The sequence below is a fragment of the Carassius carassius genome, chromosome 22, assembly GCF_963082965.1.
Source record: "Carassius carassius chromosome 22, fCarCar2.1, whole genome shotgun sequence".
Taxonomy (NCBI): domain Eukaryota; kingdom Metazoa; phylum Chordata; class Actinopteri; order Cypriniformes; family Cyprinidae; genus Carassius; species Carassius carassius.
In genome coordinates this window covers 13,064,226-13,080,302 of record NC_081776.1, presented here as the reverse complement: position 1 = coordinate 13,080,302, position 16,077 = coordinate 13,064,226, and the positions used below count along the sequence as shown (strand labels likewise).

At 36.6% G+C, this 16,077-nt stretch overlaps 1 protein-coding gene and 1 pseudogene across 1 annotated transcript; one reads left to right on the top strand and one right to left on the bottom strand.

Annotated features, from left to right (window-relative positions):
* Positions 1–2,348: 2,348 nt before the first annotated feature.
* LOC132098576 (coiled-coil domain-containing protein 146-like) lies at positions 2,349–9,134 on the bottom strand (annotated as a pseudogene).
* A 1,329-nt stretch (positions 9,135–10,463) lies between these two features.
* LOC132098999 (fibroleukin-like) lies at positions 10,464–15,697 on the top strand. The gene is made up of 2 exons (XM_059505343.1): positions 10,464–11,176; positions 14,191–15,697. The coding sequence occupies exons 1-2, from the start codon at positions 10,519–10,521 to the stop codon at positions 14,895–14,897; spliced, it is 1,365 nt and encodes a 454-aa protein (XP_059361326.1). The 5' UTR covers positions 10,464–10,518; the 3' UTR covers positions 14,898–15,697.
* The last annotated feature ends 380 nt before the right edge of the window (positions 15,698–16,077 follow it).

Genomic DNA, 16,077 nt, shown 5'->3' with positions numbered 1-16,077 from the left:
TTACCCCCAGGGCATTTGAGATGTAGGTGACTTTGTTTCTTCAGCAGAACACAAACCTTTGCAGTCTGTCATTCTTAAAATTGATGTGAATGGGAATCACTGCTAAAACAGACAATAAAACAAACAAAAAAAACATACACAAACAAATCCAAATGAAACCCTGTGGCTCGTGACGATACATTGGTGTGTAAAGACCATAGACTGTATAAAAACATGGACGTAGTGTCCGTGACCATAGGTTTCTGAAGAGCAATTTTGGAGCCAAAAGTAGGCGGAGCCAGCCATCGCCATCTTGGAAGCGCATAACCGTGCATCACTCACGGATAATCGAAAATGGGCAAAAAGGTGGGAGCTGGTTGCTAAAACCACGCCCACCTGGCTGCTAAGGATGTGCTTAGGAGAGTTCTAAAAGTTCGGACATTGCGTGAATCAGAGGTAAAAAAATATATATATAAATACTGTTCAGTATCTTGCACAGACTGATGGTTTTGTGTCTTTACACATCAATGTATCGTCACGAGCCACAGGGTTTAATTTTGTTTTGTTTGTGTATGGGTTTTTTATTGTATGTTTTGTATGATGTACCTGTATGATTCCCATTCACATCAATTATAAGACTGACAGACTGCAACGGTTTGTGTTAAAAATCTCTGTTTGTGTTCTAATGAAGAAACAAAGTCACCTACATCTTGGATGCCCTGGCGGTAAGCAGATAAACATCAAACTTAAATTTTTGTGTGAACTATCCCTTTAATGAAGTTATAGTTGTGCCAAGATCAGGGGTTGGTGATATGCCAAAATATAAAACAATCCAAATGATTTGGCTAAAGATTGCCCATGCAATCATTAAGCAAATCATTTTTCTCGCCTCCAAATGTTTTTGCAAATGTAATTCTAAAATACAAAAAAAAAATTATCTTCAACATTCTGAATATTACAAATGAAAAAACATACACAGAATAGATATTTTTAATCTTTGATTTAAGTTTGTATTGTGTTCTTATTTTATTTTACATTTAATTTCCGTCCAGTCCACATACCCATATATTTTCAAATGGGGGCCTGTGCATATGTATGTATATGTATATGTATGTATTTATATGTATACGCAGTAGGATGCTCAATAATTATGATTTTTTTTATATATATGAATCTTTCATAATAATCTTTGTAATATCAAATGAAAAAACTATTCCATAGAATGTCCCATTTAGTTCTGTAATTAATTTCTCTGTATGATTCAGCTGTGCGTGAGTCCAGACGGCATAGCATCATGTGTAGATCTCTAAAGAATTGGTCTGAATTCCCAGCATTCCACCAGCAGGAGCTTCACTGGGCTGCTAAGCATAGAAATTAGACCCAAATGACAAAGTATTCTTATGTTAGCATCACTAGTTCTGAGGAAATGGAGAGCATATCTGGACTTTTATTTTTGTGTTTGGAAGCATCATGAGTTTGCCGACTCACTGGGTTTGTATTTTGGTTTGGGCTCTGGCAAAGGATCATCAATGGGGATGTAAGCATTGGGTCGAAGCTCGGCCATGGTATAAACACCGTTTGGAAGCTGGTTCCACTTATCTTCCCCAGCCAGCTAACAAACACAAACATAAGAATACTTCAGCATCACACAAACATGATGTTAGTATTTCAATTAAAGTACATTTCTAAATAGAGCTTTAGCACTGATCCAACACAGCTGCGCTTATAATGGCAGAATTAATTTAAATATACCAATCATGACTGAGAATTTCATAAAATGTCTATCTCAAATCTCATTAAAAAATATCTTGTTCCCTTCATGCTCAAAGCAGAAGTTATATTTTCCTTGAGGACATTTTTATGATTTTTCATTGTGTAATTATTGTACATTTCCTTTGCAAATTCCCATTGCTGAAATGTGTCTGGAAGTTAATTTTTTTTTTTTTTTATTGTGATTCGTATTAGATTCTAAATACTGTAATGCAGTGACAAATTATACAATCATTTAAAAAAATATCTAAACTTAAATATTACTATCAATATATTTTTTTAATAGCAGTTTATGATATTAATAGTAGATATTACAGTAGAGGTAGTGAGAAATGGGGAGAAGCACATGTGTAATTGTGATGAAAATACTGTCCAAAAATACAATTTAATCTTAACAATAAAATAAATTATATATGGATAAGTACTTGATAGGTTTTGTGACCCAATCTTTCATATTTGATGATCAACAGGAACGTTATTTACTGTAGGATCTGAGTCATTGGTGCTTTCTGGAAGCTTACCCTGGCTTTCTCTCTCTCTCTCTCTCTCTCTCTCTCTCTCTCTCTGCGAATGCCATCTGTGCTGATTTCGAAAACATGTTATGTTTTCTGAGCGGGGCAGCCCTGCTTCACATTCCTCTGACACAAGTCCAGCTGTGGTTCCTTGTCTGTCATTTCCTGCTGTAGGGTCATACTCTCTGCCTGTCGTATGGACAGCTCTGCTACCACTGCCATCATTTTACGAGTGCACTCCCTGATCTGTGCCTGCAGCTTGTTTGCCTAAAACAAAAGCACACTTAGCAAATGAATTTGCTAAAACTCCTGGCTTCATGACCTTATGTGTTTACAGTAACATAGCATATTAGTTTGAGGTTTAGTTAATCTGAAGGAGAGCTTGCTATGGATCATTACTGTGGGCAGCTGATGTTTTTTTTGGAGACCATGAGGTCTGCAGGGTGTTGAAGCATCAAGTATTTACTTGAGATTCAATGGAAATTCTGAGTCCTGAAGCAAAACCATTTGAGGACTGATCTAAATCAACGGTGTTGCTGTGCAGTGTGTGTAAACTTTCTTACCATTCTCAGGCTTGATTTGGATTTAGGGGGAAAGCCATGTAAGCGGCTCATACAACAGGTTCCATTTCCAAGAGCTGAACTTCCTTATATGCCAAATGCACCTCTAAATAAACACACATACACACACACACATGAACTTTTCCTTTAAATGTTTATGTGTGCATTTTTCTAACTATATAAAATGGACCGTGTAGTCATTTTATGATATTTTAGTTTAGTCAGACGATAACATTTTCATTATATATATTTTTTTAAATTATATTACATTGCGAAATTATCTGTTAGATTTAATAAGTCATCACTTCAATGAAATGTGTTAAATATATATGTTGTACAAATATATGTATAACAAAATAGGTCTAGAATAGAAATAATTATTGATAATAATTATATTTATATAATATTTATAAAACATATATTTATTTAATTATTAATTAATGGTAACATTTCATGTTTTACGAAAAATATATATATTACATTAAATGGAGACGTTATTTCCCTTCAAAAAAATCTGTTATAAAGTCAGCATCATTTCATATCTTATGCAATAAAATGTGTAAACAGTTATTTATTTGGACAATATAACACAAACTAGGTCTAGAATATAAAGAATTCTTTAAAAAATAATATTTAGAACATTTAATTATTAAATAAAAAAATAGCCTAAAAAATCAAGTGTTACAAATAAAAAAAAATTCTGCAAATACATTCATTTTGGGGTGATTGTGCTTAGTGAAACTGACCAACAGGAGGGTCCCTGCCAAGCAAGGCATCAACCTTCATGTGGACTGTAACTGTTCAATCTTTTCGATGAGACGGATCTTTTCCACTCAGTTGTCGTGCTCTGGTTTGGTTCACACAAGCCACACCATCAGGACACAGTTAAAACTGTGGACTCATTTAAAGCCCTTTAGCTCTCATTACACAGATGCACAGGATGTGAGTATTGTGTTTTGTCTTTGTATCCCTCTGCGAGTTATTTGGCTAAACGGCGTCAGGCTGGCGGCAAATGTGTCATTGTGATTTTCGATCACTAAAGGTTACATTGCATCTGGTGTCGACCACTGTTGAGGTGTGGTTCTTGTTTTGTTGTGCTCAATTGAAGGCCAAATGATTGGAAATGTCTTCACAAACAAAATAAAGCCAACCCAACTGGATTGTTAAATGATGCCTGTACTGTACATTATAGTCTAAAAATGTCTCTTGGTTAACACCCAGTGTTATGCATCTCGACAAAGAGGAAAAGCTGAAATACAAGTTAAATGTCCAAGTGGACTTGATCTGGGAGAGACATGTAAGATATCAGTGTTATGTAGATGACAGCCAGAAAGAGCGACACTTCAACCAACACCAACATGAGCCCACAACAGACAGGCCAAGGGCTGGAGATAAAAGTCAGCTTTTAGTTCTCCCCAAGCTGATGAATAAAAGCCTTTTAATCAATCTAATGAATTGGAGTAATAGAAGGAGGGACGATGAAGACAATGTCTCAGGTCTGAGTCTTTATCTTAATCCTTTGCTTTAATCTTCTTGAAAGACATTATATATATTCCTGTGCTGGAAAAGCTGGATTTTCAGCAGTCATTACTCCAGTCTTCAGTGTCACATGATCCTTCAGAAATCAGGCTAACATGTTGATTTAGTGCTCAAGAAACATTCCTTTTTATTAATAAAGCTGAATATGCTTTGGAAACAATGATACATTAATTATTTAATGGACTTTAACATTGAATGGGTTTAAAAAACTGCATTTATTAAAATAAATAAATTGGTAACTTTATTCATGTCTCAACTGTCACTACTGATCAATTTAATGATCAATTTTACTGCCCGCAAACTTTTGAACCGTTAGTGCAGCTGAAATTTTCAGTGTAGCCATAATGTTGTGGACTTCAGGAAGTGACTCTCCGCATCAGTATTAAGTGGGATTTGTGACAAATGTAAATGTAGTGAAAAATATTGGACTTGAACTATATTTTGGAATTGCACACAGTGTCTGAGGACATATTATGTTTTTACCCCTGACTTTAAGCCCTACAGCAAGGAAGAGAACTAGTAACAATCTAATATTTAAGAGTTTATTTTATCTGCACTGATGCAATAGATGTTTATATGAAGAGACTCTTCTGTTGATTAAACACAGAGCGGTATAAAACTATCAAGATGGTTTATTTCACTTTTATCGTTTAGAAGGAACTATAAATGGTAAAAAGAGCTGTAAGTATGTGTGCCACCTTAGAGGGCAATGAAAGTTTGGATTATTATATACAATCGAACCTTTACTTACATTCCACTGGATTAAAGTTTATAGTATTGTTTTTTTTATTTTTGATCATCTCTTTGGCTGCTTCACCCAATCTAATACAAAAGCTGGAAGACCCACTGAGAAGTCACTCTGTATGACCCTGACAACACAAACACAGATGAAAAAGTTATTTTTTTGCTCCAGCATGTTGACCATGAGTTGAGGTTAAGTTTTGCTCCTCTCGTTTCTGGTGCATTTCTTGCAGAACCTGTAACACCCTAGAGATCTCGTTCTTCATATGGTCTCTTGGGTTTGTAGCTGTGAGAGTGTTGTAGACTGGACTTTTGCAGCAACCTAGAGTGAAACCAAGCACGTTAACCAAATAATGTATCTTGCCACACCACTTAGACATTATGTCAACTGAAAGCCATTTGTCATAATGTACTGTACATACCTTGCTAATCAAACTGCGTTTTAGGTTTTCCGCTTCCTTTTCCAGATCTCTTCTTCTATGCAACAAGAAGTTACCATCTGGGACTGTGTCTCTCTACACAAACAAAAGTGAAACGATATATATAAAACAAGCAAATTATTTCTTTATAGTCTGTAATTTAAAAGAGAACATGTAACTTCTGTAAAAGATCAACTTTGTACCTTGACTAAATGGTGTGATAAAAATAATTTATAAAATAAAATATTCATGTTAGGTTCTCAATTAACATTAGCTCAAAAAAGCTGCATGCACACTAACTATAAAACTACGATGTTAACATATATTTCCATAATGCTGTTTAAAATAGTTTTAAATAGAGTACAGCATGTCAAAAAACAAGACATCAACTTCTCAAATGTAATTCATGACCGCTACTATACGCTTTATGTTAGCATAACATTTAAGAAAAGATCTTTCAATTTCAGTGTCTCTTTTTGGGGACCTTTTTCCATTGTAATGAAGATAAATTATGGGGCAACTGCTACCAGGCCATGTGTCTTATGTAACAAAAATCTTTAAAATACAAAAGGAACCAAATTTTGTACATAACACGAGAAAGAAATGGCTTCACAGCAATTCTGAAATGTTGGACGTCATTTGCTTCTGCAGTCATTTCCACTAAACGTCATTCTTGTGTTGCCAAATCATGGAAAATCCTGAAAACACTCTTACAGTATGATTATTGATATAATTATTTATTTTTATCATTATAAGGAACTAGATGTGTATCGAGTCACCTTAGATGGGGTCTTCTCATGTTGCTGTTGAGTGTTAGCAAAAGAGTCTCTGGCCTGTTTTAGCTGCAGTTCATTTCTCTTCAGGGCTTGCACAAGCTTGTCTTTCAGCCGTGTATCTCGAGCCAGTTTATCACTCAGAGACTTGCACTCAGCAACAATCTGCTCCATGTTCATGTCCATCAGACCTCTGTAGTCCAAAACAATCAATACCGTAGATTTATTCAAAAATGTGTTTATTTGACTTATAACACAGCTATTTGACTTATTTCTTCTGCCAACCCCCAAAACATAGCCTCTTTTTTCATTGTATTATTTACATATTTTGCAAAAGGGGTCTTTTGAAGGTTGTTTCTTAAGGGTCTTTAATCTCAGAATCACTTTGGGTGTTGTCAGAGTAGAGTTCTGATGTGAATCCTAATCCATCTGGCAAGAAACTCTGAGATTACAACCTTTGATCCATGAAGATGGCCTCTTTTTCTTTAGGAGTCTCTTGTTTGTTCTCTGCAACCACCAGCTGAGACTTGTGGCATTCCAGTTCTCTTACCACCACTCTTTTGGCCTCCTTCACCTCTTCACACTTTGCCTCCATCCTCTGCTAATGCCCCATGTTCTCTATACGATGTTGCTCTATTACTAGAACCTGCTTCTCCAGCTCCTTATGATATGCAAACAAATACAGAGGGTTAGTCAGTCAAATATTTCCATTGTTTTGTGAAACTATTCAGGAACAAGACTTTTTTTAATTTCTTGATTCAAGATTTCTTGCAGGCGACCCTGATGATCTCCTTTCCAAGTTAAACAGGTATGACAAGCACCTGAGCCAGCTCAGCCTGGTCAAAGACTTTGCAAACATGTGAAATCCACTTCTCAAACTTCACAGGACAGATACTTCTCAGTGATTACAGCTTACTGGTCTTGCTTACCTCATTTCTTTCAACAAGATCTTTTAAATTCTCCAACTCATGTTCTTTCTTTATGTTTCTGTTGAGTCTCCATGCTCTCAGTTAAAGTCTTCATTTCCTGTCTAAACTGAACCACCTCTTTCCTCATCTCCTCACAACTATTCTTTAGAGCCATGTACATATTTTCTAGCTCCTGAGGATATACAGGACAACAAATATATATACAGTGAGATCCAAACATTTGTGACATTACCGTACACTAAAGGTGCTTCAAACAGTTCTTCATGCGATGCCATAGAAGAACCATTTTTGGTTCTACAAAGGACCATTCAGTCAAAGGTTCTTTAAAGAACCATCTCTTTACCTTTTTAAAATCTGAAGAACCTTTCGCCACAAAGAACCTTTTGTGAAACAGAAAGGTTCTTCAGATATTAAAGGTTCTTTATGGAACCATTTAGACAAAAAGGTTTTTAATCTATGGCATCGTGAAGCACCTTTTTTTTACGAGTGTATGGATGAAACAAAAACTGTGTCCATCTTCATTTCAGGCTACAAAGCAACAAAATGGGATTTTAAAGGGGGTGGTACTTTCTATACCCGCTGTATCTATTTAGTATCTATATATTAAATATAGATATTGAAATTAGTTTAACATGAACAGAATAACTCTCTGTGTAATTTTCTAGACGCACTTTCTTGAATTTTAAATGGATCTGAAGTTTTATTATTGCAGCCTTTCAGTCTTTTTTGTGTGTGTTTTGAAGCGTTTTGTGTATTGAAGCGAATTGTTTGGAATACCCAATGAACAATTCATCCTAAATCTTCACCGTCTCAGCAATACTTACAACTGGTATTCTTTCTCAAGACAGAGCTTCTCCTCTTTTAGACTAAAAAGGAGAAATAAAATTCTGTGAAAGAAATTTCATGAATTTTACAGAAATCAGGACGTGCATAGAATCACGATATGAAGCAATTCATACAAAAAGGAACTCGCATGATATAAACTTGCAAAGTAATCGTTTTTAAGAACACAGGATATTTCACCATGTCAGTCATGAATCCATGTCAGTTTGGCTAAGGATGAAGGAGCCACTCAGTACATCCTGTAATAGACATATGTGTAAAAGCTGCATCTGGCTGTAATATGCCTGCAGAACAAATGCCCATCTGATCAACTGACATACATAAAATACATCTCTAGTACAATGGATCTCAGACGTTTTAGAAGTTCAGACTTAGAAGTTCTTAAATCATAAAATTAATGTTTACTTTAATGTTAACACGATCAGTAACTGCATTTTGCATTTTGGAGGTGTGATATTGTTTTCGGAAACGAGGAGGCGAGTGTTCAGAGCGATGCCGATAAACTACCTTTCGGTCTGTAAGTCTTCACTAAAACCTGCCAAACACCTCTTCCTTCTGCATATTTTAATGGAGCCTAAGCAAAGCCACACATCTTGGTGTGGTCCTGCAGAGCATCGTACCACTCAAACTGGAACTGCATCTGGTATTCTCTCTCTTCATCCTCCTTCAGCTGGTTGTAGTACTGAAGAAGTCTCTGTTTCAGTCTGCTGACCTCTCAGGAAACATATAGGCCTTCTTCAGCTCCTGCTTCTGCTGCTCTAGCGTGGTGCGTAAGGCCTTCGCATCCTGCAGCAGATGCATTTCAGATTCCTGACAACTTGAGGACAATGATGAAAAAGAATTAATAATGATCCAAATAAACAGTAGCTTAAAGAGCAGGTCATGGGTTTTTGATGGGGCATTAAAGCTAAATAGGTTCTTGGGGATTTACTGAGACTCATTTCAGGTGCGGACCACATGCAATGGATCTAAGCTTTGAGTGTTGTTTATCTGACCAATGAAGGTGACGTTTTCTATTTAAGCATCTCTGATTATCAACAGAAAGTCTGAACGCGTGTTTCTCCTTCATAGTGGAGACAAACAAACACGTTTTGAGCGCTCATATCCCAGATATGCAGTAAATCTCTTCCAGACTCGAAGATTATATACTTGCTGTGCAGTGCTGAGATCCATCAAATGTTGAAGATCTTTCACATTAATATTAATGGCTTTGAATTAAGCTTAATTTAACTTCTAGACAACATGCAAATGAAAACCAGGCTCTGTGCGATCGAGGCTCTTACTGTTAAATAAGTTTGTACTTTATTAAAATGCTAGTATGCTTTATTATCTGTTTTCTATTTTCAATTTTCTATTTGATTATCTGTTTCTATTGGATTTCACCCTCACAAATTTGTAAAACAACAGTAAATGCAGTATGACCGCACCTTTATGATTATTTCAATTATTTTCATCGCTATTGTTATCAATAAGTTATGTTATTTACTAGAGGTTTTTGACATTTGCTGGACATGTGTCTTAAAAAGCAGCTTGTGTTTTATCATTTCCTATTTTATAGCACCTTTATTTTGAGACTTCCTGCTCTGAGCCAAGGCAGAAGACTTAAAGCTGGTTACTGTCAAGATTATGGGGAGTTATGAGGCACACATGGGGAGGACCAGCTTTGAAGTAAGACACTGGAGCACATCTTACAATTGGCTGTTCGGATAACACGTCTGTGCAGATCTATTAGAACGAAAAAAGCAATATAAAAATGGAGTATACTGATGATAACAGACTTCTGCAGAAAATTGCATCATCAATTGGAAAAAAAGCTCTCGAAAACAAATCTGTGAAACTATTTCTGGCAGACGTCTCTACACATCTGCTAAAGATTAAATAATTACTACAGTTCACTACACCAAAGTCCCAAACAAAGCTTGTTCGTATTACGGTAAGACACTGCTTTGCGACAACAACTGTTGAAACAAATGACTGTTTGCTTTCTTTCAGATAACATTCTTAAAAATTGTGATTTTCAAAAAAACTGTAGAAACTTTCTTCTTCTGTGTTCCAGGTTTGGAACAACATGAGTAAATAATGTAAAATTGTCATAAAAAAAAAACTTTCTGATTTAACAAAAAACTCCTACTAGTGTCTTCACAGCAACTGAATTGCTCATCTGACTCATTCTTTCATATACTGTAGAGCAAACAAAGTAAAAAACAAAGAGAAACATCATTCCTAAATACTGACGCATAGTGTCGTGTTTTAAGAGAAAGGGTGAGTAGTCCTATTTCACCAAATTCTTCCTGTGCTGATGTTGACTGTGCAATTATGTAATGCACAGCTGCCCCACCCACACTTTCGTTCTCTTTCTCTCTCTCTCCTCTGATATTAATGTCAGAGCTGTTGCACTTTGAGGCAGTTCTCTTCAGTTCTCTCTCTCAGTTTGGGTCACTTTATTTGAGACCATGAAACTGGTGTTTGTGTGCTGTTCTCTGCTGATAGCCGTCTTGCAGGAGGTAGAGGCTTCTGGTAGTGGCCCCTCTGGGGTTCAGGACAGGGTGTCAGGAGGTTCCAGCTGCTCCCAGGTGAGGCTGAAGCCAGCTGGGCAATGTGAAGACGAGGAAGAGTGTCCGTACCAGATCACGCTGCCACCGCTGACCATCCAGCTTCCCAAACAATTCCGTCTACTGGAGAAGACCATGAAGGAGCTGCAAAGCTTGAAGGAGACAGTAAACACGTTGAAGAGCTCCTGTCTGGAGTGCAGCTTGCAGCAAGTAGACCTCAACTTGCAGAAGGACAGTGGAGACCGTCTGACAAACAGCGCAGAGCTGAGTCAAGGGGATACCAGCACAAGAGTCTACCGGAATGGGAACAACAGTGATAATGACATTGTACAAAACATGCAGGTGAAGATGAATCGCATGTCTATCAGCCTGAAGAATGCACGAGCGCAGATTAACTCTCTTGAGGGCCGTCTGGAGGAACTTAACCTCATCAATCTGCAAAATGTGGAGGATATAGTTGACAGAAAAGTTGAGAACATTACTGGGATTGTCAACAAAATCAGCAGCAACTGCACACATTGTCCAGGTCAACAACAACAACAACAACTACTACTTCAGCGTAAGTTAAATAATTCTACTTATAATGATGTAATAATGCAATGTGAGTACATTTTCATGAATACTGTATGGAAATATGGAAACATATAATTATGTTTTATCTGTAAGGCTATAAAGTCTCTTATGCTCACCAAGGCTGCCCATCTTTGATCAAAAATACAGTACATTTGTGAGATAATATTACAATTTAAAATATGTGTTTTCTATTCTAAAATTTATTCCTGTGATGGCAAAGCATAATTTTCTGCATCAGTGTCACATGATCATTCAGAAATCATTTATAAGAACTTATTAAGGACACAGAACTGGGGTAAACTAGAAAATCATTTACAAACAAGAACTTTGTAGAATGCTTTCAGTCTGCCTCCTCAAACAGGGGCTATCGCACTGAAGTTTCTTTGGTTTATAATCAAGCATAATGGATTCATAATATCAGATGTAAAATAAAAATGAATTATACAAATACTTGCATTTCAAAAATTAAAACTTGCTGCGGGGATGAACCGTGTTCATCGAATCACATGGTGATTAAATAAATGTAATAAGCTCCAGTGAACCCAATAATAGCTTTTTGGGTCATCTACACAAGCATCACACGCTTTAGAGGACAAACATAAAAACCCGTATGTGTTTTGTACATTCTAACATTTTAAAGGTGTCATATGATGCGATTCCAAATTTTCCTTTCTCTTTGGGGTGTTACAAGCTGTTCATGAATAGATAAGATCCCTAACGTTGCAAAGACTAAAGTCTCAAATCCAAAGAGATATTCTTTATAAAAGTTAAGATTGGTCCACGCCCCCCAAAACACCTTGATGAAACACACCCCCAGGTCTACATCACAATGTGGGACTATTTGCATAATGCCACCCAAATGTTCATGCAAAGAAAGCATTTATTGTTGCTGCCACCATGTTCCGAAGATGCTATGTGTTTCGTTGTGAAAGCAAAGCTACTTTGTTTTGTCTTTCAAAAGTGGACACAACTAGAAATCAGTGGTTAAGTTGTATTTACAGCACTGTTCCAGAACAGTTCAACCCAAATATTCAGATAAACACATTTCATTACACCAAATTCACAAAATAATGTTCTTTTTAGCAACATCATATGACCCCTTTAAAATCTGTGTGACCTTAAAGGGATCATTCACCCAAAAATTACAATTCCGTCACCATTTACTCACCGTCATATTGTTTCTTTCTTCTGCTGAACACAAAAGATATTTTGAAGAATGATGGTAACCAGAGAGTTGCTGGTAGCCATACTATGGAAGTCATTGGGAACCAGAAACTGTATGGTTACCCGCAATCTTTCAAAACATATTCTAACATGTTCATCACAAAAAAGAAACTCCTACAGGTTTAATTCAACACGAGTAAAAATAGAATATTAGAAATAGAGATTTTTATTTTAAGGTGCAACATTCCATTCCGTTCCTGATGCGTGTAAAATTATCAGAGGTGGGTAGAGTACCCAAAAACTGTACTCAAATAAAAGTAAAAGTACTTCTAGAAATATTTACTCAAGTAAAAGTAAAAGTACTAGTCTTGAATAGTTACTTGAGTAAGAGTAAAAGAATATTGGATAAAAAAATCTACTCAAGTAGTTAGTTACTAGTTACTTTGGGTCATATATACTGAGCCTATTTTTATTTAGATATATAGATAAAATGTATGTAATGTATGTGTGCGTGTATAAATGTATATATTTCATCAGCCTTTACTCCAATTTATGTAATTTATTATAAAACCCTGTCTGTTGGAGTCATGCCATAAAATATTTTTAATACGACTGACTTTATATTAAATGTGAATTTAACATTGAAAGTTAATGTGATATAAATATTACTACTAATCTTTCATTGTTCAGAAAGAGAGCAAATAACATTTACATTATCAAAGATCATTTTCACTGACAGTCTAGATTTCAATCACTCTCAGAAACTCCCATTAAAATCACTGAAACTGTTAACACTGTGAAATCAATATCTTAATTAAAGATTCGTACACACATCTGCACTTTGTTGTTTCTGACGAGAGAATTGGCCAGAAAGAGGTATTCAGTCAGTGAGCGAGTGAAGGAAGCACCGGCATTTTAGCGATGACTCATCGGAACACCTCTGATTGGCCAATGCTTTAATAAGCTCAAAAGAATCATGTGTGATTGGTTATAATGCACAGCGCTGTATAAACGCATCTATCTCTGGCTAAGCGCCAGCAAGCAATCACAGATCTGAATTTAGCAGCTGATGATATGACTTGCTGAACGTACTCGCACCGGTGTGATTGTATTAAAATTAATAAAATCTTAATCGGCTATTTTTTGTCTTTTGGAAGCTGCATTCAACTTGACTCCCCTCTGTTATAAGCCACACACGTACAACAAACTAATGTCAGTGGTATCGTGTACTGTAATCGAATGTAGCCCAAGTTATTACCTGTTAAACAGTAGACAGCACACGCGGTGTTCATCTAATAAGGATCTCCATCGCTAGCAAATAATAGCCTTTGCAGATTTGCTTTCAATTCAGTGCAGTTCCAGCCACGTTTTCAACGCTCTTTCTGTTCTTAAACGTTACAACTCTGAGTGAACCACTTCAGACGCTCAGCGCGTGCGGCAGGGAACTGAACGAATCATTCAAACTGATTCATGAACCAATTCACTTGTTTACCAAATGGTTTGATCAAGCCTTTGAACAGAATTGACTCATCGCTCATTGCCCAGAGAAAAGTAGACGGTGCGTTTGGAATAAACTGAAGCAGTTATAACATTTATTGCATTAAGATAAAGTAACGAGAGGAGCGTCGCCCACAGTAACGAAGTAAAAGTACAGATTTTTCCCCCAAAATTTACTCAAGTAAGAGTATAAAGTACCCATCTTAAAATATACTCCGAAAAGTATTAGTTACCCCAAAAAATTACTCAAGTAAATGTAACGAAGTAAATGTAACTCGTTACTACCCACCTCTGAAAATTATATGGCATGCTTAAAAGTCTCTCTCTCTCTCTCCACAGATCTCACAACCATCAGAGACTGTTCTGAGATCAGCATTCTAGGGCGAAGGAAAAACGGAGTGTACCAGGTGACCCCTAACCCCAGAAATGCCAGCTTTCCGGTGTACTGTGACATGGAGGAATTCGGTGGCGGGTGGACTGTCTTGCAGCGCCGCATCAATGGCAGCGTAAGCTTCAACCGCCCCTGGGCTGACTATAAGAAGGGCTTTGGTGACCTTAAAGGGGAGTTCTGGCTTGGCAATGATAAAATTCACCTGCTCACCAAAGCCAAGGACATGATCCTGCGCATTGAACTTGAAGACTTTGAGGGCATACGGGGGTATGCCAAGTACGAACAGTTCTACGTGTCCAATGAGTTCCTCAATTATCGGCTGTCTTTGAGCGGGTACTCGGGGACTGCTGGAAATGCTCTGCAGTTCAGCAAACACTTCAACCATGATCAGAAGTTCTTCAGTACACCGGACAAGGACAACGACATGTACCCCTCAGGGAGCTGTGGGGCGTACTATGAATCGGGCTGGTGGTTTGATGCCTGCATGTCAGCAAACCTCAATGGCAAATACTACAAAACAAAGTACAAAGGGAAGAGGAATGGGATCTTTTGGGGCACATGGCAAAACCAGACGTCTGAGTACTATCCGACAAACTACAGACAAACATTTAAAAATGTCAAAATGATGATGAGGCCAAAGAATTATGCACCCTAAGCCAACTTGAAGTATAAATGAACAATTATTTTTGGGGCAGTTACACACTTTTCCTCAAGAACAACTTCTAAAGATATAGCTTGTGATTCATTACACATCCTCAAACGTTAGCAGAACTGCATTTCCAAAATAACATGTCTAAATATGTATTTCAAACATTGCACGGCACATAAAAATACTATCCATCATCTAGTCTTAAAATGCCAGGTCTTGGAGTTATGATTTCATGTTTTTGCATATGTGCTACTGCCATCTTCTGTTTAACTGGTTTACTACACCATCCTCTTTACAGACTCCTGATGAGTGCTCCCCCCCCCTCATGTGTTGAATATTTAGTGGGACACAGTGAACAGCTTTTTAAAAATGTTAATTTGATTAATACCATCCATGATTTGCTGGTGGACTTATGGAATTTTAAATGCTGAAAGTTACTTTTTTAGGCTAGATGTTTTATACAGATGGTTGAAAGTTTACAGACATGGACTAAAGGCCCATGAGGTGGATATCTGTGGCTTACAAGGAGGAAGTGTACAGTATTTATTGTGAAAGTATGGGATGATTAAAAAAAAATAATAATAAAAAAGATTTTTTTTAAGTATTGCTGTGTGACTAGGCTGACCTTGATGAATGTTTTTTTCTTACCAGTCTGAAATAAGTTTAGTTTTTTCTAATCATTATCAGCCTGCTTTTTCAGAAACTGTTTGTATATTGGAGAAATTATATCAAATACCTAAATCTGTGCTTTTAAAAGGCACATTCATATTTTTTATAAAACAAATAAAACTGTATCTTAACACTGATTTTGGTCATTCTTACACAGTCATTTGGTTGTGCACATTTTTGTACTCAACTCAATTCTGATACTGTATGTTGAATACACAAAAAATGCCTGTTTATCTCTGCATTTATCTCTCTAGACCATCACTGCAGGTAAGCAACAGTTAATTTTTTATGTAATATAGATTGAAAAAGTTTGCTGTACAGATCGGCTACATTTCAAAATGTACAATAGTTGTATTAAGAGTTATAATCACATTAGTGTCACGGTATTTTACTAGTTTTGCCAGTTTAAAGGAATGGAAGACACAGGCGAACAAAATGAATTATTATTATTTTAAAGAGCTTCTACCTGCTCCAGGCACAGCAGGGCTGGATTTGATGATTTGACAGCAGGTTGTTC

Excerpts from the sequence above, each read along its gene's own strand:
- LOC132098999 (XM_059505343.1), top strand. The coding sequence starts at position 10,519 with ATGAAACTGGTGTTTGTGTGCTGTTCTCTGCTGATAGCCGTCTTGCAG. Across the intron at positions 11,177-14,190 it reads ACAACAACTACTACTTCAGC|ATCTCACAACCATCAGAGAC; the intron begins GTAAGTTAAATA and ends CTCTCTCCACAG.